A 27548-nucleotide genomic window follows, 5' to 3' on the forward strand; every position below is an offset into this window, starting at 1 on the left:
TAAAAGAGCGGAAATTTTTCCAGTGGTTTGGTGAACCTGTTTGCTTTGCTTTATTGGCGCCCGCAACCCCACCATACAAACAACCAACCAGGCACACAGTTAATAAATCCGGAGTCTATAGGGGTACAAGTTCACCAATCCCTAAGCGACCCAGGCCAATAATATCTTTAAATTAACTCATTTAAAAACAGAATGAGTTTAATTTTAAAACACGAACAACACAAATTCGAAGGAGACGGATTCTTCTCAGCTCTATCATCTCTCATCCCAAAAGTAGCCAACTTTGTCTCAAACAACAAATCCCTTATTTCTTCTGAAACGCAAGCTCTTGGGTCAGTTGCAAAAGCAGGAATTAAAATAAACGATGCTGTGAAAGAGTCTGATGAATTGAAAGAATTACAGCAAATAAGAGAACTACGAAACAGGAGAATAGAACAACAAGAAAGAAAAGGAAAAGGTTTTAAAATTATTGGATAAAAATGTCAATGATAATTGCTCAAACTCCTAAAACTTATTTCGGTTCCGACATTCAAAATTCATTAGGTTCTCTTCCCGGATTTCCATGGGCAAAATACCCCGGAGAAAAACATTTCCCCGGTCATAATTACACTGGTCCAGGTACAAGGTTAGATCTGCGATTAGACCAAAACGATAAACCCAAACCAGGTGAAGAGCCAGTCAATAGAGTTGACGCCGCTGCACTTAAACACGATATATTATACAGAAATAAAGACATAACATCCAGACCCGAAGCAGACAAACAAATAATATTCGAACTTGAAAATATTCCAAATCCAACTTTTAAAGAGAGAATTCAAAGATCATTAATCCTTAAACTCTTGAAAGCAAAGATGAAAATGGGTATGGGAATAGCAGATGAAATACACAAAGAATTTAGAAACTTAACTGATTGAGGTAACACTGTTTTTTGTTTACTTAAAAAGTAAAAGTGAAATACCAACCAGTTTATACACGGTTAGTTTTTCTAGAGTATTATTGATTTAATAATTACCTTTAACGCCCGGTAACAATCAGTTGTCTAGACTATTGTTGCCTGGATATACGTCACTAAGTAACAGATGGTTATATTATCATATAACATTCCGCCCATGCCACGTCGGCATAGACAGACTAAACTCTCAACTATTAACACTGTCTCAATTTTGTTACGCTGGAAGATTAGGAATTTAATCATACAAAATCAAGGTATGTTCATTGTTAAATTTAATCATAAGACGAGAGGGTGGAATTAAGATGATATGTTATTTGTTGTTTTTCAAAATATCAATTTTGTTCTATTCCAGACACAAGTTTAATAGATGTCAACATTTCATATCACGAAAAATATTTAAACCATCGCAGGCAAACTCTGTGACAAATATCCGAGGTTTCAAAATTGTTGATAGAGATTTCGAAAATAGAACAAGTGGTGAAGAACAAGCGTTTTGGAAAAGGATATAATTCATATGACGTATATCTAGCGATTCTACCTTGACCCTTGAACTATGACTACCAATAGTGTAAGAGGGGGGATAACTATGAAGTATATCTAGCGATTCTATTAGGAGTGGTCGTGACCCTTGAACTCTGAAGTATATCTAGCGATTCTAATAGGAGCGGTCGTAACCTCTTGACCATTGAACTATGACTACCAATAGTGTAAGAGGGGAGATAACTCTGAAGAATATCTAGCGATTCTACTAGGAGCGGTCGTAACCCTTTTACCCTTGACCCTTGAACTATGACTGGTAATAGTGTTAGAGGGGAGATAACTCTGAAGTATATCTAGCGATTCTACCAGGAGCGGTCGTAACCCCTTAACCCTTGAACTATGACTGTCAATAGTGGAAGAGGGGAGATAACTCTGGAGTATATCTAGTAGAAGTGTATATCCATGTAATTGTTTGTTTTAAATTTCTTTGTATTTATTAAAGCTTACTTTGGTTTTTTTGTTATTCTTCCTGCATTTCCATGGGGTAAATGGTTTCAAATAATAGGGTAAAACCTAAAAATCTTTAAAATGGCAGAAAAAAATTACAGATTAGATCCGATCTTTCAATTATATGATCGTTATTCGTTTAATAAGAAAAAAGAGGATTACATTATCATATCACCAACCGTTGGCTCTAGGTCTCAACTAAATGATGGGGGTAGGGTCACTTTCGAGATTAATTTATTATCGAATTGGTTGCTTCTATCTGATGCCTATTTCAGATGCGATTTCAAAATAAAAGATGGAACTCCCAGATCATAATCGTGTACCACAAACTAATACAACGTTTGAAAACAACTTCTTTCCATCTTATTTAGCGAGATGATTTTGGAAGCTGGTTCAAATCCTATAGAAACCATTAAACACCCTGGGGAATTTCATACAATGTTGAAAACAGTTTTATATCCTAAAGACTTCGATTCAATCTCAGGCTGGATACCCGATGTTGGCAATGGAAATGTTTTAAAAGAACCAGTACGAAATCTTGCAAATGATGCCGATTTAGCTAGAGTGAGAGTTGTTGCTCGAAACACAATAGAAAGAGTAGCACGAGCAGCTAATCATGAATTCGAAAAACGAGTAGTTCAGTACAATAATGTTGTTGAGAATAATAGGTGGGGTAATTACGTAAATTGGAAATTATATCCATTATTCGGTCTGTTGGAACACAGAAAAGTTTCCAAAGGGCTACCATATAAAATTCATCTACAAAGAGAAATCAATGATGATAAGATATTCTATGGAGAGAATGCTTCAGTTGCAAAATTAGAAATATCGAATCTCTTAACATACCCGTAATAACACCATCAATTGAAGTAGAAACGAGAATATTCAACTCATTAACTAAAGATATTGAAATAGCATTTCTTCGTCGTAATACAATAGGCAGCATAACTTTAACTGGAGAATCCACTACATGGCCAATCACTAACACTACTAAACCAAGATATTTAATGGTTGGTTTCAAGAACTTACCAGATTCTCAAACGAATAACAATAATGTCTTTAGAGCAGCAATGAACCAAACTCAAGATCCTATAATCCGTAGAGTTCAAGTAAGATTAAACAACGATAATTATCCTAACCAACTTTTAACAATTAATCCATCCATGAAGGATTATAATGAATTGTATAGAAACTATAAAAATATGTGTGAATTATTTGGAAATTCACATCAGTTTGAATATGTAGATTTTGCACTTAATCATCCAATCTTCTGTTTTGATCCATCAGCTCATCAAGAAGATCTTTTCAAAACAGGAGTAAACATAAATATTAATATTGAAAAAACACGAGGAGATGTAACCGGGTATTGTTTATTATTGGAAGAAGCAAAACATTTAATTAAAATATCCGAAAGACGGATGATTCGTATAGAATAATCATTTAAATTACCCTCTTAAATATGAAACCAGAAACTTTACAAAAAAGAATAATAGGAGCTATCGAAACGGAATCACCAACTACAATAACATACAATGGTAAAAGGATTAAAATATCTAAAAAAAATTATCGATAAATATAAACATTGTAAAGATATGGAAAGAATTGACAACAGTGTAAAGGAAGGTGGATTTTTACCTTTCATACCTTTAATATTTGCTGGCCTGGCCGCTGCAGGGCGACAGCTGGTGGGGCGGCTGGGATAAAGCAAGCCATCAACGCCAAGAACACAGCTGATGCTGAAAAAGTGAAAAACGTAGACATAACATGGAAATGGAAAAAATAGCTCAAGGTTCGGGAGTAGCAGATATATTAGGGACGATTAAAGAATTTGGAAATCGATTTAGTGAAGAAACCAAGAAAACTGTTAAAGAGGGATTAAGTAAGCTAATAGATAAAATGGACACAGGAGAAACGAAGGTCAAACATAAGGGTAATGCTATATTTTTTAAAAACAAACGTTCTGGAGAGGGAATCTTTCTTTCAAAGTATAAAGGAGGAGGAGTGATTTTTGGAACAAAAATATAGAATAAAAAATGGGAAAGAAATTTAATCATTCAGAAATATTTCATAGTAACCCAATGCTCATGTGTATATGCCGTAGCTCAGGTTCTGGGAAAACTAGTAGTATATGTCTTTTCGGATATGACGCATTTCACTTCTGCGCATGCGCAGCTTTTTCATGCGTCATATCCGAAAAGACACAACTGTTAAAATGTATTATAACAGACTCCTCAAACTGTTAAAATGTATTATAACAGACTCCCCTAAACTTTTAAAATGTATTATAACAGACTCCCCCCAAACTGCTAAAAAGTATTATAACAGACTCCCCCCAAACTGTTAAAAATGTATAATAACAGACTCCTCAAACTGTTAAAAAATATATTATAACAGACTCCCCAAACTGTATTATAACAGACTCCATATAAATTACCCAACCACAGACAAGATTCACTAAAATAATACAGTATAAAATAACCGCATTAAAAAAATAGTATGTCTTTAATGTTAAAAATCAATTATGTACCCTTCTCTTTTTATGTTTATTTATATTTTTTTCCTATTATATTTCTACACATATTTTTCTTTTCTACACTTTCAAATCAATGTAATTATGACCTTCTCAACTTTTACCCCAATGTTATGATGATATATGTAACCAATAGGACGTTTTTTAAATAATGATATACTCAGATGACTGCTATAAAATTACTGTCAGTCAATGTTAGAGATTTGAGAAATAAAAATAAAATGCTTAAAGTCTTTAATTGGATCAAAGATCAGAACCATGATATAACCCTAACCCAGGAAACACATAGCTGTTCATCGGATGAAAATATATGGGAAAAGGAATGGGGAAGCAAAATATTATTTTCACATAAAAGAACAAACTCAGCAGGCACTGCTATATTTTTTAAACCATCATTAGATGTAACAGTTTTAAATAGTCTATGTGATATCAATGGATATTTCAATATTGTCTCAGTGGAAGTACAAAATAATATTTTCATATTAATCAACATCTATAGTCCAATACCAGATTTAGAACAATATTATTACTTTAATGAACTTTTAAATATTATGTTAAAGAATATGAAAACCCAAAACTAATACAAGGTTGAGATTTTAATAATGTTTTAAACTTAACTTTAGACAGAAGAGGGGGGAGATATACAATTAAAAAACGCGGACAAAAAGAAATTTTAGGGATAATAGACAGTTTAGATCTTGTTGATATATTTAGAAACCTACATCACGATAAAAAAGATTTCACGTGGAAACAAATAAATACAAAGCAGAATTGATTTTTGGCTAGTATCTAAGAACAACCTAGATTTGATTGAAAAATGCTTCTCTATCCCAACGTCCTTTTCAGACCATTCTGCTATTTCTCTCCATTTTATTTAAAGGGATGAATAAAAAGGTCCAAATTTGTGGATCTTTAACTCACTTTTAACTTAAGACAATAATTACAAAAAATTGATAATTGATAGTCTAGATATATGGAAAGAGGAATACTTTGATGAATCAAATTACAATGGTTTGTGGGATTATATCAAATATAATATTAGAAAAACTACAATAAAATATTCTAAAACTAAGCAGAAAATTAAGAGAGAACTGAAACAAAAATTAACTGATGAAATGAAACAGATTGAAAATAAAATATCAAATACAGAATCAGAAAAGATAATTGATGAACAAATTAATAAGCTAAACATTATAAAAAACAAACTAAATGATATATATGATATAGAAGTGCAAGGAGCAATTCTTAGATCTCCAGTTAATTTCTACTTTGAAGGAGAAAAATCAACTAAAATATTTTTTAATCTAGAGAAAAAAAATAAAACAAACACAACTATACAGAAATTAATGAATAAGGATAGGGACGCCATATTTGATCAACCCTCAATACAAAATGAAATTTATACTTTCTTTAAAAACCTACACTCTTCAAATATTCAAAAAAATGATCATGAACATTTTTCAATTATAGATAATATTAGTATAAGTCAAATAGATGAAAATCTTAAACATATGTTTGAATATAAAGTGGATTATTTTGAAATAATTGAATCGATTCAATGTTTTAAATTAAACAAACTCCAGGTAATGATGGTCTAACGATAGAATTTTAAAAACATTTTGGCCTTATATATATAATTTTTCCTCCTTAACTCTTATAATTACAGTTTGGAAAATAAAAAATTATCTGATACCCAAAGGCAATCTATAGTCAAACTTATCCCAAAAGGAAATAAAGATCGAACACAATTATCCAACTGGAGACCTATTACATTAATTAACGTTGATGTTAAGATATTAAGTAAAATATTTTCGAACAGATTAAAGCCCCTTCTGCATACACTTTTCCATCCTAATCAAACTGCTTCCATACCAGGTAGACACATTCAAAAGGATTATAAATGATACAATCGAACTTGCAAAACAAAAGAGAGTTACTGGTTTCCTGTTAGCCATAGATTTCTGTAAAGCCTTTGACAGTGTTGAACACCACTTCCTTTTCAAAATTTTTCTAAAATTTGGTTTTGGTAAAAATTTTGTGAGATATATCAGAACACTTTACTTTGATATCACATGTTGTGTAATTAATAATGGTTATACAACGAAATCATTTAATGTTAACAGAGGCGTACGTCAAGGCGATCCGATGTCGTCCAATCTTTTTAATCTCGTAATTGAAATTCTGTTGGAATTAATAAGAAATAATAATAATATAATGGGGATAAAATTTGGAAAAAGCCAAATTAAACTAATTGCATTTGCTGGTGATATAACTGGCTTACTAAGAGATTATAATTCAGCTAGACACTTATTTGAAGTACTGAAACTTTTCAGTCAAGTATCTGGATTAACAATTAATATCCAAAAAACAGAAGCTTTGAACCTAAATACCAATAACACTGATTTCAAAAAATTAGCTCACTTAGGAATTAATATTTGTCAAAAGTCAATCAAAATTTTAGGTATTGTTTTCTCTCTAGATGATGAATTAATGCAGCAAGAAAACCTTACAAGACTAATTCCAGACATAGAAAAATTACAGAAGTGAAATGCGTCATATCCGAAAAGACATATACTACTAAAACTTATTTGACCTTTAACATGTTGACAACACCAAAACTTTTAGATTTCGATTCATTATATATCTACACAACAACACCAGAACAATCGTATTATCAATTCCTGAAAGCTTTAGAATATATACCAAAGAAAGACGTTCTTATTCGAACTATCTTGCTTGCTCGATTGCTGGTTGTATTAAACGGGACAACAAAGGGTGCTATGCCTACATTATGATGAATATTTAGTCCTATAGGTCTTGCTGTATTCAATGTCTCAATCCAATGGGCTTCCCTAGATTGACGGAATTTGGTAGTTTCATCTTCGGGCAAGTTAATTTCTATACGCTCAATTGGGATTAGGGTGAGATCGTCTATTGAATGGTCGTCGAGGTTGAAATGATTAGAAACAGGCTTGTCTTTCTTTAATTTGATGTCTGACCTATGAGCATTAAAGCGAGTTCGTAAATTATTCTTAGTTTCTCCTACATATTGTTTGGGGCATTTAGGTATTGTTTTCTCTCTAGATGATGAATTAATGCAGCAAGAAAACCTTACAAGACTAATTCCAGACATAGAAAAATTACAGAAGTGAAATGCGTCATATCCGAAAAGACATATACTACTAAAACTTATTTGACCTTTAACATGTTGACAACACCAAAACTTTTAGATTTCGATTCATTATATATCTACACAACAACACCAGAACAATCGTATTATCAATTCCTGAAAGTTTTAGAATATATACCAAAGAAAGACGTTCAGGACATATTTAAATATTATGAAAACAACGATGAAATAGAAATAAAAGAAATCTTAGATATATATATAAAAGAAAAGAATCTATCTTTAATCCAACGGATATAAAAATTTTTCTTACCAAAGACGTTAATGATTTAGATTTGTCTAAAATTGATAGTGAGCGAAAGAACTTAATAGTGTTTGACGACTGTGTAGCACAAAGATATCAAGCTGTTCAACAAGAATTCTTCACGAAGGGAAGACGTCACAACTGTCACTGTATTTACCAATCCCAATCTTTCTACGGTATGGATGCAATGTTCATTCGAAAAAATGCAAATTGTTTTTTATTATTCGATTTGAACGACAAAGATTTATCTCAAATTATTCAGTCAATTAATCACAGAATGGATAGAGATACATTCAAAAGGGATTGTAAAGCACAATGGAGAAACCCAGATGATCATGGATATGTATTCGTTAATACTAGAAAACCTGCAGGTGAAAGAGTTATGACAGATATATGTTAATTTTATTTCTTTAAAAATGGGTGATTGGAATAATATTATAAAAAGAAATAGACAATATATCAAAGCTAAGAATAAAATACAGACCCAAGTTGTAAATAACAGATTACAACAACTTGGATTAACAGAAAATCTACTACTCTATTTCAACCAATATTAAAAAGTCAAGAAGAATATGAATTGGGATTAAAGTATTTCTCTGTTTACAATTCCATTAGAAATATCAACGAAAAAAATTACCAAATAAAAATATCAACAGATAACGGAGCTACATTCAAAACCATAAGTTTACTACCAGGAAGCTATGAATATGTTGCCATAAACGAATATCTATCTGAATATAGAGGAAGTGCAAATGGTAAAAACAATATTGAATTCGAAGGTAATTTGAATCTGAACAAAATAAAATTGATATTGAGAAATAAGAGTCAAGTAGATTTCAACTTAGAAAATTCTTTGAATACTTTATTAGGTTTCGGGGAAGGGAGGGTTTGATTCTTCCAAATGTACAGGCTAGGGTGGAGCAGACACTTTATTAAGAAATTAGGATTGAGGGTCTTGATATTGGGTCTTCTTCTGTTCTTATTCTGATCTGAAATTAGAAAAAATAACTCGCCCGGTGGGCGAGAAGTATAGTATCTGTTATGTACTGATTGTTTTTAATTTACTATGAACAATATTATCATTTAAATTCTTATTTTTTGAATATGCAACTATCATTTTCTGCTTATAGACATGGGGGAATTTTTCTTGAAGGCTCTTATAGGGGGCATGAACTATCTTGCTTGCTCGATTGCTGGTTGTATTAAACGGGACAACAAAGGGTGCTATGCCTACATTATGATGAATATTGTCCTATAGGTCTTGCTGTATTCAATGTCTCAATCCAATGGGCTTCCCTAGATTGACGGAATTTGGTAGTTTCATCTTCGGGCAAGTTAATTTCTATACGCTCAATTGGGATTAGGGTGAGATCGTCTATTGAATGGTCGTCGAGGTTGAAATGATTAGAAACAGGCTTGTCTTTCTTTAATTTGATGTCTGACCTATGAGCATTAAAGCGAGTTCGTAAATTATTCTTAGTTTCTCCTACATATTGTTTGGGGCATTTCTTGCATGAAATTAGATATATTACATTCGAATGTTCACATGTTAGATGTTCCTGGATCGGGTACCTTTTATTAGTAGAGTTGCTTACAAAATAATGAGTTTCTGATATAAAGGGACATGTTTTGCATCTACTGGACAAACATGGAGCACTTCTAAAACCTATAGGTACTTCGGCATAAAGTCTGTTTTTAGCTGCTATCTAAGGTGGAATTTTTTATGTTTCGTAAAAATCGTTTAGAGTACCCACGCTCTTTCAGTTTTGAGAAAACAATCGTACAGGCTTGGTTGAAATCAGAAGATCTTGTACAAATTCGATGAAATCGTAAAACTTATAATTATACCAGAAAAGGTATGTTTTGGGTGAAAGGAGCTCTTGTGCAAGAGTTGATGAGTATCATTTTCTTTGAAATACACTTTAATATCCAGTTTATTTGTTTCTGCTATGGAATCTCCCTTAAAGACTGTGGTATCGAGAAAGTCTGTGCTTTTTTCACTCACGTTTGCGGTTAGTTTGATAGAAGGATGGTGGTTGTTGGGAATTTCAAAGAATTCCCAAAACTGTTCCAAACCATAAAAATGTCATCCAAAAAGCGTCCGTAAAAAAGTGGGTCAAATGGACAGAGGGGCAACACCTCACGTTCCCACTCTGCCATGAAAAGGTTTGCGTACGAAGGGGCGAATCGTTTGACCATTGCTGTCCCTGAAATTTGTAAATATGTTTTACCATTAAATGTGAAATCGTTTCGACTAAGACAAATCTCTAAAAGCTGTAGAATTGCATCGTCGGATCTGTTTGGATCTGGGTTTCTATTAAAAGCTTTACGAACTGCCGTTAAACCAGTAGTGTTATCGATATTGGTATACATAGAAGAAACGTCGATAGAAATTAAAATAGCATTAGAGGGAACTCGAAGATTTTTTACTTTATTGACAAAATCGGTTGTGTCTTTAAGGTAGGCGCGATGTTGACATGCTAGACTTGATCAATGTATTCTGACACTGCATATGACTTACTACCACAGTCAGATATAATCGGGCGGCCTTTTGGGATTTTATTCGAGATAAACAACTCCTTGGTTGGATTCTTATGGATTTTAGGCAAAGTGTACAAATGTCTCTCGCGACAATCAGGTTTGGCAGACAGATAGTCATATTGTTTCTGTTTGACTAGTTTTGACTAAATCGGCAGGAATATTGTTAATCATGTTAGCAGTTTCTTTGAAAATTGGTTTCGGTAAAATGGCATAATGTTTAGGATTATTCAGTTGATTCTCTGCTTCTGAAACGTAATCCTCCCTATTCAGAACCTTTGTCACTCTTTTTAATAACAATGCTATCGTCTTTCTTAAGTAAGTTTAACGCTTCACGTTCCACTCGTGTGGGATTAGGCTTTTCGTGTGTTATGGAAAGGTTCACTGTTTGGCTATTCATACTCGCAAATGCTTTCAATATTTCAGGATGGGGTGTCCACGTGGATTTAGGAATAAACATTGTTCTAGCACCACGTCGGGGGTGGTTTTGAAAAAAATATGTGCAGCTAAGTTTTCGTTGAAATCGTTCAATGGATGGTCGGAGAAAATTCAAGTTAGCTATCTTTGGTGTGGGAATAAATTTAAGTCCACGGTCTAAGATTGAATGATGGAGGGGTGTGAGAATTTTGCGGCTCAAGTTAACTACAGTTTGGCCTCTCAGTATTTTTATCCCCAGTAATTAGTTTAAAGACTTACTCGATGCTTGAAGCTGGTGTATCCAAAACAAATAAAAGCTGTTTGCTGTTTCTGGAGACCAATGAAGATTATCAACTGGTTGGAATTATTCTTCGTAGGGTGGTAAGATTGTTGCGCTGTCACATTGTTTTTGAGAGTGCTGAAGTTCGGTTGTGCTTTCTTCGAGATTTTATTTGAAATGGGTATACATGTGAAGAGGATCTTTGAGTTTGGGAAGGTTTTGTTGGCTGTGGCGATTAATTTCTGGGCTTGGTTAAAGGAGGTCTTTGGTAGCTGATTACGGTTGTTGAGGCCAACATGAAGAATAATGGTAGTAGGTTTGGGATCATGGTCGTATGATTCCAGGATTGACTGTATGTGATGGATTTGGGCACCGGGGTAAGAATGTATCTCAGTGTCTTGGTAATTCGATTCAGGTTAGATGATCCAATTATTAAGGTAGATTTCTTTAGAGCAGATAGCTTCCATAATGATTTGTCCTTAGTTTGGTGTTAATACGGTTTGGTAGCGGATATAATGGTCGTCGACGGTGTGATTGGTACTGGTTTGGTAGTTGTTAGAATTGTAGCATTGGGAACGGACTGGGATCTGGTTCGAGGGGGGAAGGTCTGGATATACGTCTCGACATGGATGGAGACTGAGGGGTGGTTTGCTGGTCCAAAAACGCACAGAAGGAAGAAAAGTTGGCGGATCCTGGATCACGTGGTGAAGATTCAGATGGTGTGGATGGGAAGACGAGTCTGAATGTGAAAAGAGAAGGGGAGTGCCCTCTCTACGAGAGCGTTTATGTCTGCTGGACTTGGAGTAGGTGAACTTCGTTGATTGTTTGGTAGAATTTGGTGATTACAGCTTGAGTGAGACGTTTCCCATAGGAGAGACGGGCCCAGGACATGGCATGAGAAACGATGCGGTCGACGGCAGGTGATGATAAAGACTTGGTACGAATGGTGGTCAGCTTCTCTTGAAGTGTGGTTTGGTAAAGGTCGATCAGGACCTTAGAGAGCCATGTCCGATTGAGGGATCTAATACGATGGCCTTTGTAGAGTACGTGATATTGGTTTGGTTGACGATTAGTGTTTCTATGTCTGGCTTCTTGCCAGTGGCTGTTGTAGTTGGGGAGCATAATGAAAATAACTTGAGGTTAGAAAGGGAATGTACAGCGGATGTAACAGGAGGAAACTGTATATGCTAGCGTGAAAATGTGGGGATCAAATTATGCAAATAAGTCAAACTGGGTTTGGGGATATATAAAGTAAGATGAAAGTTATGATGAAAAATGCAAAAATATATATTTAGGTGATAAATAACGCTAACAATGATGTGATAAATTATAACAAGTAAAACAAAAACTTACGCAATTGACACGAATCGGTTTTCGAAATATTATCCTTTTTCAAGTGTCGAGGAATGGTTATGTAATGAGGTTGAATTTGCGATTTATAAAGTAGTCAGGTTTTTGATTTCTAAAAATTATTGAGTGAATCATGTCATAATCGCGCCACATAAAGCTAATATCGAGAATGATATTGATGTGATTGTAATTAGATAAACGGTGGATTTTTCAATAAACACAAACGTTAGATTATTTACAGTATTCCAACATTCACTGTACCGCTTGGATATAGAATTATAGAGAAACCATTTCAAACAACATATTTACCATTTAATTCGTTCATGATTGAAAATATATATCTGGAACTCAAAAATGGTAAAAATAGGTTTATTGACTTTGGTAACGAGGAAATTGTTATTCAACTTCATTTAAAACAAAAGTTATTGAGTAATTAATCACTCTTCATTCTTTTCTTAATTATATAGGTAATCGAAATCATGAAATTCATAGTTTTCATCAAAACTATACTCATCTTTATTACTATTACATAATTCCTTCACTGTTCTCTTTACAAGATTCAAATAACTTCTAAAAGTTTCTTTTGTTTATCATCATCCTTTGGAATAACTACTCCATTCGTGAAACTCCTTTCCCATCTTTTATTAAATTCATTCGACACATCATGCCAACTGAATATAATTTTCTACGCCTATCTTGTTATTAGAATAACCCTTAAACGTTTTCCCTTCTTTTGAAACACCATCAGAAGTTAGAATTATATTATATTTGACTTTTGGCACTAAATATAAACCAAATATGATTCCACCATCACCATAATCATTCTTGCCTTTACAATATTCATTTTCAGATACCAACTCAGCTCGATTTTATTTATCCCAATTTCTAGATGAAATGTATAAACTATCAGTATCGGTATAGTATATTTCAGGTTTATAAAATTCATTTATTACATGAATGAAATTATTCATTATTTTTCTACTGTGTGATATAAAACAAATCAAGACTATTTGTGAGTCCTGTAGATTTAGTTGAGTGATCTTCAGCAGTAATCTCTTTTTCTTCAATTTCTGTCTCAACGAAACATTGAGTATCATTTATTTTTTCATAGTTTTTAATATGTGAGTCGAAATTAGCCTGAAAAGTTACTTCATTCCACAAATGATTTCCTTCTGAATAGATTTACCATACAAGGAATTGACTAATAATTTCATGCAATTACTACCCACAATATTACCTTCTCGTTTATATTTATTTCTGCGATCTCTTAAAATTAAAATATAATCTCTATATGGTGGAGTTTTAAAATTTTCTTCGTATACTAAACCATCTAATATTCTAATAATTCGTCCACCGGCTTTAACTATTTCTTGAATATCGACCGATGTTAAAACATCTGAACAGAAACCATTTTTAAACCCGATTTTACTGCCAGTTTCCTTGTTTCCTTCTTTATTTGTGAAAGTGATATTATCTTTAGCTGGTATCGGTTGGAAGAATATGTTTTTGGGATAGTCAAACCACACTGTTAAAATAGCTGTTCTAGGTCTTAATTTCTCTTCATTGAAGAGTTTTACAAAAAATTTGTCTTCTTCTGGAGGAAACGGTATAGCACTTTTTTGATATTCACTGTCTAAATCTGACATGGCTGAAGCGTATTAGCATCAAATGCCATTAGTTTATTGCAGTTTATTTTTTTAAGTTTCTGTTTTGTGTTCGCGATGTATTTTTTGAATAGATTAATTATGTTATCTCTTCTTGAATTATCACTTCGTGTATCACTTTGTGAATTATCACTTTGTGAAATACTTTCAGTTTCACTTTGTGAAATACTTTTAGTTTCACTTTGTGAAATAAATTCCTTTAATACATTACAAATTTCATCCATTTTGTTCGTTTCAAATATTTTTGTATTTGCCGAAACCCTTCCTCCTTTAATAGATCGTCTGATATAATGTCTTATAAAAGGATTAGTGTGCGAATAAACTTTTTCTATATTTTCCTTTTCAGTATGTTTCAGAACCATTCTAGTAGTTTCATACCATTTTTCTTCAACCATTTCTTTATCGCAATGATACAAATAATACCAACCCTTAAAAGATAAAGATGGAGCCGTTAGATTATTGGACATATTTTGGTTTACAACTTCTTTCGTGACTTTGTTATATTTTATGAAACAACTTCCAAGACATAACGTATCTCTTTTAGCGTAAGGTTCCCACTCGTGTCTTAAAGATTCCCAGTTATCTTTGGTGTATTTTGCAACATTGATATCTATCATTGGTAGATTAGATGAATTACACCATGCCGCTAAACTACAGGTTTCATGTTGATAGGAACATGTGAAATTAATATGTTGTAAATAATTTTACATTTTTACATCTACAAGTATATATACCACCAACTTCGCACTACCATCTCCTTTATGACGTTCAATTATTGATGAAAATATTATAAATTCTTTACCTTGTTGACTTTTGTGAATATCAATTGAGGTAAATAAATTAGTATTAGATCTTAGTGAGTGTAAAAAACTAGTATTAAAAAAAAATCAAAGTCAAATGTTCTTTAAAACGTATAAATCTTTACTGTCTCTGCTTTTTGCGGAGTTGGATTTCTAATAATGTTCATCGATGGTGAGCTTTCCGTCACTAATATCATATCAAAATCACCTATTGAAAGAATGTCGTTGTCATTGTCTGGTATTATTGACATTCTTAAGGCGTCTAAATATCTTCCATTTGTTTTAATTTCATACATATGATTCGGCTTGTTGTTTTCATCGTTAACTTCCAAATCTTTATTTTCAACATATTCACCATATTTGATAATTTCGAAAATCTTACGAGCGTTAAAATAGTGAGATTGAATCGATTTTAACTTTTACAGGAAAAAGAATTTCAATTAGAGATTTGGAGACTCGGAAATTAAAGTTTCCTGAATCATCAAATATGTTTTTAACGTTTTCATTTATATATGAAAATATTACAAACTGATATGTTGTTTCACCTGTAGGAATACGTTCAGTATTTCTCACACGAAAGACTGGAAGATTGAAATAATATGATTTTTTTTTCTAATGTGGCTATATTTTTTTCCTGTTTTAAAACTTCGTTATAAATAGTAGTTATCTGTTGTTGAATCTCACTATCATAAATATTTTGTATCAGTTGATTAATATTTGTTAGTTCTTTTTGTTCTTTTCTTTCAGTTTTAAATTTAGTTTCTAGAGCAGTTGATTCCTGTTGCCATGTGTTTTCACTTATACCTGGTTTAATATTATCTATTAGTTGTTTAAGATCTATTTTTTTGTTATCTTATCATCTAATTTAGATATTAATGATTTTAAATTTTCTAATTGAGTTTTATCTACTAGATTGAGTAATTGTTTTTGAATAGTGACTATTTCACTATTATCATTATGTTTAGTTTCTAATTCAGTTAATTTTTCTTCTCTTATACCTGGTTTAATATTATCTATTAATTGTTTAAGATCTATTTTTTGCTTTGTAACCTTATCATTTAAATTAGATATTGATGATTTTAAATTTTGAAATTGAGTTTTATCTACTACCTTTAGGAGTTGTTGTTTAATAGCATCTATTTTTAGTATCTAAAGGTAAAGAACCTAATCCAAATTTATTCGCCATTTTTATTAAGTTACATTTATTATAATTTCTTCAAATTGTTTTCCTAAACTCAGCTGATATAAAACCCAAGTAAAAGTTGACCACAAAATTTTTGACCCGGTAATTGAAATTGAAATGTTGAACATTTGATTACTTTCACTAATTGCATTATCTCTTCAGTTGGTTCTATTTCCAAAAGAATCGAAGAAATAAAAGTTATTTAAAGAGTCTTTGAATAAAGCAGAGTGATGAACTTCTTTTTGATCAGAAGTATGTATATTTGTTATAGCATAAAATTTACCTTTCTTATATTTGAGATTATTTATTTCATCTCTCATACAATAATAAAACGGAGATATATTTAACTCATCTGCCCACTTCATAAGTTGAAAGTTTGTAGTTGTATCGGTTCCGTATTTATCGAGAAAGATATTCATCTTAAAAGTCAGTTTTTGAAGTTCGTTTTGATAGAACCTACCTATGATTTGTTCTTTGTCTTGATCGATTAATTCATATGTTGGAGGTGATGTGCTATTTATTTCATCTACAATAAATATTTCGTTTGTCCAAAATCCAACGTAACCTTTTTCGAATTTGCTTTTATATTTGAAAATACGAATCTCCGACTTTAAATTTGGGTTGATATTTAAATTATTTATTTCATTTTCGTAGTTATGTTGTGCGTTAATTGACTTTATAATATTTGGATTATTTGTGGCTTGTGTAGGTGTGACACCTATAGATGAATGAATTTTGTTATTGTATTCATCTACAACCTCTGGTAATATTATAAGCCATTTTTGGGATTTCAATTCCGTGAACTTTTTGAATAATTTATTTTTTTTAGGGTCCTGTTAAATCTTTCTTTTACAGCTTTACCTTCGTTATGAGTACTGTAAATTTCAAACCCTAGTGATTTCATATTTTTATTATAAAATTCACTTCCTTTATCTACCCATAACTTTTGAGGTCGTCTGTTTGATTGTTATTGTTTCAAATGCGTGTTTGACTGATAATCCTGTTTTGTTTTTGAGAGGAATAACCAAAGTATATTTTGTGTACAAATCTATAACTGTTAAACAATATTTATATCCTCTTTCGACTGGCATATTAATTAAATCTGCTGACCAAATTTAATCTTTATCAAACACTTTGACTTTTAAAAAATGTTTGTTTTTTCTAAATTCTTTATGTATTTCATCTGCTATTCCCATACCCATTTTCAAGAGTTTAATGATTAATGCTCTTTGCATTCTCTCTTTAAAAGTTGGATTTGGAATATTTTCAAGTTCGATTATCATTTGTTTGTCTGCTTCGTGTCTGGATGTTATGTCTTTATTTCTGTATACTGCACGTTTAGGTGCAGCGGCGTCAACTCCATTGACTGGTTCTTCACCTGGTTTGGGTTTACCGTTTTGGTCTAATCGAAGAACTAACCTTGTACCTGGACCAGTGTAATTATGACCGGGGAAATGTTTTTCTCCGGAGTATTTTGCCCGTGGAAATCTAATGATTTTTGAATGTCGGAACCGAAATAAGTATTAGGAGTTTGAGCAATTATCATTGACATTTTTATCCAATAATTTTAAAACCTTTTCCTTTTCTTTCTTGTTGTTCTATTCTCATGTTTCGTAGTTCTCTTATTTGCTGTAATTCATCAGACTTTTTCACAGCATCGTTTATTTTAATTCCTGCTTTTGCAACTGACCCAAGAGCGTGCGTTTCCGAAGAAATAAGGAATTTGTTGTTTGAGACAAAGTTGGCTACTTTTTGGGATGAGAGATGATAGAGCTAAGAAGAATCCGTCTCCTTCGAATTTGTGTTGTTCGTGTTTTAAAATTAAACTCATTCTGTTTTTAAATTTATCAACTGCGTCCCTGGTGGGGTTGCGGGCGCCGCGCGCGGCGCGCGCAAAAGTGTAGTATAAGAGTATATAGATAGGTTTCAGTTTTTATAAATTATAAAAAGTGCCCTATATACTCTTATACTACTTAACTGTATGGTAGTATAAAATAATTACAGGTAAGTTTCACTTTAATATAATATTTAAGATTCATATTTCTAACAGAAATACAAACTAATATACTAAAAATTTTATCTGTATGGTAATATCAAATAATTACAGGTAAGCTTCACTTTAATATAATATTTATGATTCATATCTCTAATAGAAATACAAACTAGACCCGTGCAGACGGGCACTTAGGTAGTCCGTTTCACACCTGTAGCATTGAATGAAAACATAATCACCATTCGGCAATTCCCGGACAATTCGCCAATTAACGCACACATGCGGGTGCGATGACTGCTTTGCGGTAAACCGGTGTGATTATGCGGTACCGTTTGCGGCAGGTATGACGCAGTTCACTTTTTTGCTAAATTTGGAGTTATTGCTGCTGGACGTGGCATGTTGACGGCTTCCACTCTGTAATAATGGGGTTTCCCCACAATGACGTCTGAAAATAATGGACAGCTGCGGGGAAATATAGCAACCCAATGCAACAGCATGTATGCGTCATGTCCATTACATACCCTTGTTTGTTTCGAAACGGTGAAACGCTGCGGTGAAATGAACGCATCGCATCGCCGCACCGGACCACGAACTGCATGTATGTGTCTTTAGCTTAAGATGATTTCGGCAATTGATATTGAATTTCGCTTTGTGAATGCGGCGAGCCTCTTTACATCCGGTATTTAGCAATGATTAGTCAAGTCAAAGTAAAAATGCGACCTAAATTTAGTCCAAAAATTTCAACTTTAAGAGCGAATGACGTCAATACCGGTGATACAAAAATTTTGAGAACAAAATTTTGTTTGCAATCAAAATGTTTATCAACTAGTAAATTTTCAGATCGATCAAAATAAAATTGTAGAGGTTGAAAAAAAACGTTATTATTAAATTATTGTCTACGACAAAAGTCAAAATCTTAAATTTTTTAAAGTGCTATCCTTTAGCCATTACTTAAAAAGTAAAGAACAAAACAAAATTTTTATCAAAAATAGATTCAGAATTGGAGCAGTAATTCGAAAGACGTCAAGAGTGGCTACGTTTTCTACCGAAAAGAAAAGCAAGTAAACATTCAAAAGTTAAAACATCGTTTGAACCGTTTAACGTTCGGTAGTGAAAAGACGTTGGAATTTGATACCATTTGGTACTAAAAGATGTTATCATTCGGTAGTAAAAAGTCGATTTTTCAAATATCTGTAAAGTTAAAAGTACAAATCGAACAACAAAAATGAAAATATTTTTGGAAAGGTCTCGTCAAATACAATAACTTGTGTGATGGTCAAGAGGTCAACAAAGGTCAAATAAAAGAGATATAAGACCTTAAAAGTGTTGAAAATTGCTATATTTGGACGTGTGTAAAAGCGTAAATATATGTCGGTCATCAAAGATAAAAGTATGAATGGACATAATAGATCAATAACCTTTGGCATTGTAAATATCCAAGGCCATGCATGTAAATGGTCAAAATATGAAAATTTTATCAATTGTAAACCCTTTTCCCTTTTTAAAGTAAAAGGCCCAAACAAAATGTAATTCTATCACTTATTGTCCCAAATAGTGATTTATTTTTATGTAAAATTTCGATGGTGACAGATACAAACTTTGCGAGTTATAACAATTTGAAATATTTAAGTTAAAGGTAAAGGTAACCCGGATTTGCCACGCCCACTTCAAAAATTTTGTGTTGTCTCTAATAATGCGTACAATGTCAAATAATGTTCAAAATTTCAAGTGTTTACAATCATTAGATCATGAGATATTCGTAGTTAAAAGTTTTTTAAGGCAACGGTGACTGTCGGTGGATTATAGACACCGTTACAAGAGACATAAGAGAAATTTTTCACGAATGTAAATTAGGTCACGTGACATCTTTTTTAAAGTTAAAAATCGCGATTTTCAGTTGACCGGTCAACAAAGGTCAAGTAAAAGTAATATGAGCCTTTGAAGTTTCGAAAATTGCTGTTGTCGGACGTCTGCAAAACCGGAAGTACATATCGGCCATCAAAGATCAAAGTAAGAATGGTCATCCTATGTCAATGACCTTTTACCATGTAAAGGTCAAGGTCATTTATGTTAAAGATCAAAAATGAAAATTTTTAAAATTGTTAAACCTATTCCCTTTTTTAAAGTAAAGAACGCAAACAACTGTAATCTTATCACCAATTGTACTATGTAGTGATCTATTTTCATCAAAAATTTCTAGGGTAACAATTGAAAACCTATGGAGTTATGACCAATGCAAATATTTCAGGTAAAGTAAATGCACACCGGATGTGAAACGCCCATTTCAAAAATTTTAAGTTGCCTGTGATGAGGTGAACATTGTTAAATAATGTTCAAAATTTCAAGTGTTTACAATCATTAGATCATGAGATATTCGTAGTTTTTAAGGCAACGGCTACTGTCGGTGGATTATAGACACCGTGAATTTACGCACAGTTACTATAGAAGTCGGTACAAAATTTTCAATTTTTAAAAAGCGCAATTTTGATAAAAATATCAAGTGTGATATATCACCAAAAAGGAGAAATCATGCACTTTAAGAATATATAAGAAATGTTGTCGTATGTAAAGTAGGTCAAGTGACAGCTCTTCAAAGTTAAAAATCGCGATTTTCAAATGGCTGTAGAACCGGAAGTTAACGATGCACAACAAAACTGAAGATATTATCGGATAGATCCCGTCAGGAGCAACAACTTTTGTGCAGGTCACAAGATCACCAAAGGTCAAAGTCACTAGATACCATAAGAAACGATACCACATGTTTGCAACGACATAAAAGAAAAACTAAACAATGCAGAAGTTTAGGATTGGTGTTATACTTTTGAGGAATCCTTTCACAACATCTGTACAAAAATTTCATTTCGATAAAATCTGTACAACCAATATGACAACCCTTTAAAGATGGGTGGGGTCGAACATTTCGTTAGAGTACTGATCACAGAAACAACGGGAAATGTCACACCACACGTCACAAAGTCAAGTCAGTAGCGGGTATGTCCACCGTGAGCATCAATACATGCCAGAACACGCCTACGGACTGATGCCGTCAAACGTCTGATGACGTTGGGAGTGATGCGTTGCCATTCCTAGAGGAGACATCGTTCCAAGTCCGGAAGGTTGACTGGAGGCACACGGCGACGTCGGATTTGCCGATCGAGGTGGTCCCATAAGTGCTCGATGGGATTCATGTCAGGTGAATATGCGGGCCATGGCAAAACCTTTACGTTGGCGTTGGCAAGGAAGTTCTGTGTCAATCTTGCTGTGTGTGGCCTTGCATTGTCATGTTGGAAAAGGAGTCCACGAGGCTGTTGCTGAATAAAGGGCACCACAACAGGCCGTAGGATGTCATCAATATAACGCTGTGCATTCACGAATTACGACAAGCCTCGTTTTGACGTCACCACATATGCCACCCCAAACCATTAACCCTCCACCTCCAAACGGCCGGACCTGTTGGATACAGTTAGGCGCCAAACGTTCACCAAATCGTCGGCATACAAGCTGCCGTCCATCGTTTTTAGATTGAGGAATCTGCTCTCATCAGAGAACATAACACGTGCCCAGTCCCGCCGTTGTCAACGTCGAACTCGCCTGGCCCAGATCAGTCTGTTGTTACGGTGTCGAGGCGTCAGAAGCGGTCCGCAGTAGGGATGACGTGGCCGGATACCATACTGCCGTAGTCTCCTGTAGACGGTCTGTCGACTGATCCTGTGTCCCAGTGCTGTAGCCGCCGTGGTCGTCGCTGTTACGGTGCGGTTCCTCAGGTGTAATTACCCGGATGTAACGATCTTCACGGGGCGTGATTACTCGTGGTCTTCCACTCCTGGGCCTGTCTGACGCCCAACCCTCTGGCGACGTCGACGTGTGTCGCTCCTTGTTGGACCATTCCAACGGCTCGCTCTCTCTCGATGGCTGTCAAACGTGGCATATCTTGTGTTCTTTTTGTTGCTGTGATATCAACGTGTCTGATCAGCCGTTTTATACAGTTTTTATGCACGTGCAGAACATGCTTGAGAGGGAAATGTCACTTTCACGAAATTTACATTTTTTCCCGGAAGTGTTCCCGGTATTTTTATCGACTATGCTGTGTTAAGGATGTGCAATACGAATTGGCATGTTTTCATATTAGACAATTCGTAAAAAGTAAGTAGTAAAAAGTGTTAGTAAAAAACAATTTTGAAAATAAGTTGGTATCGTTTCTTTTGGACACTAGTTTAGTTTTGACAATTACTGAAAACATAAAACCGGAAATAAAAACAATACAAAGCCAAAATTCAAAAATCGGCTTCCCATGTTTTGTTAGCAATTGATTGCAGTTTACATAAACATCAAATTTACGCACATCCAATTTTACCCTGAGGCCCCATTTTGAGTTTTATAAAAATTAGTCATATCAAGATGGCGTCTTACCCAATACTTCCGTGTCATATTCTTTCATTCCAAAATCTTAACGGGGACACAAATATAACTAATTGCAAAAAGAATTTTTCAAATATCTACAAAATTCCGGATGTTGAAATTCTTACTTTACGAGCGAATAACGTCAAAACCGGAAGTGATATCGAAACTTTGAAAATCAATTTTAGTTTGCAATCGATCGAAACAAAATTGTAGAAGTTAGAAAAAAAAAGTGAAAAACCTCAAAAATTGAAAGTAAAAAAGTCAGCGACAAAAGTCTAAATTTTAGAATTTTTTAATTGCTATATTATAGAAGTTAGCGCGAACTTATTAACAAAAAAAATCGATCAAAATTGGAGCCGAAAATTAGCAAAAACGTAAAAAATGGATTTTGTTCTACGTCATTTCCGGTTGAAAAAAAATGCATGAAAATACGTTCATCATATTTAGAAACATAGAGAAATGTTAACAGTATTTATGTGGCATGTATAGTTTTGGCTGGGCGCTCTGACCAGAATTCGAAAAAAAAACTAGATCCACAGGCTTCGCGTGGTTCTGAAGCAGTGCGTAACAGTTTCGATTTTACGCTTAAAACTGTGCCGCAAAGTATCATAATTTCCTATCATAATTAACTAGATATAGATCGCCCAAACAAAAAGCATATTCGACAGATCGCTTCAACTCACATTGCATTCAACAACAGTTGAAGGGAGCAAACTACCTTTATCCACTAAAAAAACTTACAAGAGAAAAACCGACTTTTTCAAGAAAAAATTCATCAATTTCAAATGCCGTACAATAAACGTTAATATACCATTGGATAGATCTCGTCGAGAGCTATCAAAATTTTTCTGGTCATATGTTGACCAAAGGTCAAGGTCACGATATACGACCCTTCAAAGTATTCATATTTTTCAACAGGAAATAAATAAAAAGCAAAATCAAAATTCAAAAATCGGTTCTCAAATATTATTTAGCAATCGATAATAGATACCATATATGTCACATTTACACAAATTGGATTACACCCTGAGGCCCCAATTCGATTTAAAGAAAATTACGCACAGTTAATATACAAGAAAGTACAAAATTTTCAAATATCTAAAAGCGCAATTTTGATTGAAATATATAGTGTTATATATCAATACAAAGGGCAGATTAACACTAGTAAGATTCAATAAGAATTTTTGGTGTATGTAAATTAGGTCACGTGTCAGAGCTCTTTGAAGATAAAAATCGTACATTTCAGGTCATAAGGTCACCAAAGGTCAAGGTCACGAAATAGGAGCCTTCGAAATTTTGGACATTACCGAAAAAATTAAACCGGAAATAAAAGAAAAGCAAAATCGAATTTAAAAAAATCGGCTTCCAAATTTCTTTTCACAATTTATTATGATATCCAGATATACAAAAATTATGAAAAGCGCTTTTATACCCTGAGGCCCCATTTTGAATTTTACAAAAGTTTGATATATCAATATGGCGGCTACTCTGTTACATCCGGAAGTTGAATTTTATATTTTACAAGCGAATAGCTCCAAACCGGAAGTGATATCGAAATTTCGAAAATTAGTTTTTGTTCGCAATAAAAGTGTCTATGCCTCTGTAAGTTTTCAAATTGTTCGAAATAGAATTGTAGAAGTTAGAAAAAAGGTGAGATAGAAATGAAGGTCAAACATAAGGGGAATGCCATAGTTTTTAAAAACAAACGTTCTGGAGAGGGAATCTTTCTTTCAAAGTATAAAGGAGAAGGAGTGATTTTTGGCACAAAAATATAGAATAAAAAATGGGAAAGAAATTTGATCATTCAGAAATATTTCCTAGTAACCCAATGCTTATGTGTTTTTGTGGAAGCTCAGGTATGTTGACAGCACCAAAACTTTTAGATTTCGATTCATTATATATCTACACAACAACACCAGAACAATCATATTATCAATTCCGCAAAGAAAGACGTTCAAGGAATATTTAAATATTATGAAGAAAACGATGAGATAGAAATAAAAGATATCTTAGATATATATAAAAGAAAAGAATCCATCTTTCAATCCAACGGATATAAAAGTTTTTCTTAAGAAAAATGTTAATGATTTAGATTGGTCTAAAATTAATAGTGTTTGACGACTGTGTAGCACAAAGAAATCGAGCCGTTCAATAAGAATTCTTCACGAAGAATAGACATATGTTAATTTTATTTCTTTAAAAATGGGTGATTGGAATAATATTATAAAAAGCTAAGAATAAAATAAAGATCCAAGTTGAAAATAGCAGATTACAACAACTTGGATTAACAGAAAATCTACAATCTCTATTTCAACCAATATAAAAAAAATGTCAAGAGGATATTAAAAAGAGACTCGCGCCTCGAATAGAACCTTCACCCCATAAAGATCCCCCAAAACCGATTTAATATGGTGGTTTTATAATTAGGACATTAGATGATATAAAACGTTATTTTTCAAATCCAAACCCAGATTTGCCAAAGAGCATTACACCAATTGTTGATAATGAAGGGTTATTGTTTAATGGATTTAGAATAAGATTTAGTGCAAATTCACCAATATTCAAAATCGATACAAAAGACTTTATATTTACATTAACAGAAGGATTAATAGATTTAATTAATGGCGGGGATGTTGATATTGCCGATTACAAGGATTTAGTAGAATACTCAGAATTTCTACATATGATTAGAAAGACGGGGCCCGAAACAAGAAGATTAAAAATATGCTGAAGACAATCCAATCACACAACAAATAGACGAATTGGAAGAGGAGATAGCTAGAGAAAACAGTGGACAAGGTATAACGTTTTTATCCGACAACAACGAGGAACTACTTAATAGATTAGAAATAATATTAGCAGCAATGAAAGATGGCCATCGTTCAAGACAGACAATAAAATGAAGTAAATTGCATATTAAAAAGATTCCTAAAAAAAGGTTTTAAACGTAATTGATAAAATTATCCAATAAAAATAATCATTGAAATATACACACAATCCACTTTAGCGCCGCATAAAGCTAATATCGAGAATGATATTGACGACTGTAATTTAATAAACGGTGGATTTTTCAATAAACACAAACGTCATTAAAAATATAAATCTGGAAATCAAAGATGGTAAAAATAGGTTTATTGATTTTGGTAACGAAGAAATTGTTATTCAACTTCATTTAAAACAAAAGAACTAAATTTATTAATAAGTAATTAATCACTCTTCATTCTCTTCATGAATATATATGTAATCGAAATCATCGAATTCACAGTTTTCATCAAAACTATACTATTCTTTTTCATTATAAGGGAACATAATCCCTTCACTGTTTGGTTGTTTTCTCTTTACAAGATTCAAATAACTTCTAAAAACTTTCTTTTGTTTATCATCATCCTTTGGAATAACTACTCCATTCGTGAAACTTTTTACCCAAAGTTTCTTAAATTCATTGGTTACATCGTGTCCACTAGCTAATCGAATATAATCTTCTACGGATATCTTATCTTTAGAGTAACCCTTAAACCCTTTTCTTTTAGAATACCGTCGGAAGTTAGAATGATATAATATTTAACTTTTTGCGCTAAATATAAACCAAATATGATTCCACCATCACCATAATCATTCTTTACAATATTCATTTTCAGATACCAATTCAGCTCGATTTAATTTATCCCAATTTCTAGATGAAATGTATAAACTATCAGTGTCGGTATAGTATATTTCAGGTTTATAAAAGAAATGAAATTATTCATTATTTTTTTACTGTGAGATAAACGAATGACCCCAAATGACTAGGTGTTAGTCCTGTAGATTTAGTTGAGTGATCTTCAGCAGTAATCTCCTTTTCTTCAATTTCTGTCTCAACGAAATATTGAGTATCATTTATTTTTTCATAGTTTTTAACATGCGAGTCGAAGTTAGCCTGAAAAGTTACTTCATTCCACAAATGATTTCTCGTGTTTCTATCCTTCTGAATAGATTTGCCATACAAGGAATTGCCTAATAATTTCATGCAATTACTACCCACAATATTACCTTCTTGTTTATATTTATTTCTAAGATATCTTAAAATTAAAATATAATCTCTATATGGTGGAGTTTTAAAGTTTTCTTCGTATAATATACCATCTAATATTCTAATAATTTCTCCACCGGCTTTAACTATTTCTTTAACAGAAACCATTTCTAAACCTGATTTTACTGCCAGTTTCCCTTTTCCTTCTTTATTCGTGAAAGTGATATTATCTGTAGCTGGTATCGGTTGGAAGAACATGGTTTTGGGAATTTTAAACCACACTGTTAAAATAGCTGTTCTAGGTCTAAATTTCTGTTCATTGAAGAGTTTTAAAATTTTTCTTTCTTCTTCTGGTAGAAAAGGTCTTCCACTTTTCGCTTTTGGATTTTCACTGTCTAAATCTGACATTGCTGAAGCGTACAAACCATTAGCATCAAATGCCATTAGTTTAGTACATTTTATTTTTTTAAGTTTTGAATCAACTTCTGTTTTGTCTTTTGTGCTCGCGATGTATTCTTTGAATAGATTAATTATGTTATCTCTTCTTGAATTATCACTTTGTGTTTCACTTTGTGAAATACTTTCAGTTTCACTTGGTGTTTCACTTTGTAAAATAAATTCCTTAAATACATGACAAATTTCATCCATTTTGTTCGTTTCAAATATATTTCTATTTGCCGAAACTCTTCCTCCTTTAATAGATCGTCTGATATAATGTCTTATAAAAGGATTAGTGTGCGAATAAACTTTTTCTATATTTTATTTTTCAGTATGTTTCGGAACCATTCTAGTAGTTTCATACCATTCTTCTTCAACCATTTCTTTATCATAATGATACAAATAATACCAACCCTTAAAATATAAAGATGGAGCCGTTAGATTATTGGACATATTTTGGTTTACAAGTTCTTCCGTGACTTGGTTATTTTATCAAACAACTTCCAAGACATAACGTATCTCTTTTAGCGTAAGGTTCCCATTCGTGTGTTAAAGATTCCCAGATATCTTCGGTG

General features: G+C 33.0%; 5 protein-coding genes across 5 annotated transcripts; 2 read left to right on the plus strand and 3 right to left on the minus strand.

The window, feature by feature from the left end:
• Positions 1–479: 479 nt before the first annotated feature.
• On the plus strand, positions 480–1461 carry LOTGIDRAFT_171411 (hypothetical protein; the record flags this gene model as incomplete). The annotated part of the gene is made up of 2 exons (XM_009047606.1): positions 480–625; positions 1305–1461. 2 exons carry the CDS (start codon positions 480–482, stop codon positions 1459–1461), a joined length of 303 nt encoding a protein of 100 aa, XP_009045854.1.
• An 853-nt stretch (positions 1462–2314) lies between these two features.
• On the plus strand, positions 2315–3375 carry LOTGIDRAFT_171412 (hypothetical protein; the record flags this gene model as incomplete). The annotated part of the gene is made up of 2 exons (XM_009047607.1): positions 2315–2612; positions 2879–3375. 2 exons carry the CDS (start codon positions 2315–2317, stop codon positions 3373–3375), a joined length of 795 nt encoding a protein of 264 aa, XP_009045855.1.
• A 10255-nt stretch (positions 3376–13630) lies between these two features.
• On the minus strand, positions 13631–14766 carry LOTGIDRAFT_171413 (hypothetical protein; the record flags this gene model as incomplete). Its single annotated transcript, XM_009047608.1, has 2 exons — positions 13631–14133; positions 14295–14766. The coding sequence occupies 2 exons, from the start codon at positions 14764–14766 to the stop codon at positions 13631–13633; spliced, it is 975 nt and encodes a 324-aa protein (XP_009045856.1).
• Positions 14767–15786: 1020 nt separating this feature from the next.
• LOTGIDRAFT_171414 (hypothetical protein) lies at positions 15787–17684 on the minus strand (the record flags this gene model as incomplete). The annotated part of the gene is made up of 3 exons (XM_009047609.1): positions 15787–15947; positions 16593–16658; positions 17552–17684. 3 exons carry the CDS (start codon positions 17682–17684, stop codon positions 15787–15789), a joined length of 360 nt encoding a protein of 119 aa, XP_009045857.1.
• Positions 17685–26271: 8587 nt separating this feature from the next.
• LOTGIDRAFT_171415 (hypothetical protein) lies at positions 26272–27183 on the minus strand (the record flags this gene model as incomplete). The annotated part of the gene is made up of 1 exon (XM_009047610.1): positions 26272–27183. One exon carries the CDS (start codon positions 27181–27183, stop codon positions 26272–26274), a length of 912 nt encoding a protein of 303 aa, XP_009045858.1.
• Positions 27184–27548: the final 365 nt, after the last annotated feature.

Source organism: Lottia gigantea, assembly GCF_000327385.1.
Source record: "Lottia gigantea unplaced genomic scaffold LOTGIsca_114, whole genome shotgun sequence".
Classification (NCBI taxonomy): Eukaryota; Metazoa; Mollusca; class Gastropoda; family Lottiidae; genus Lottia; species Lottia gigantea.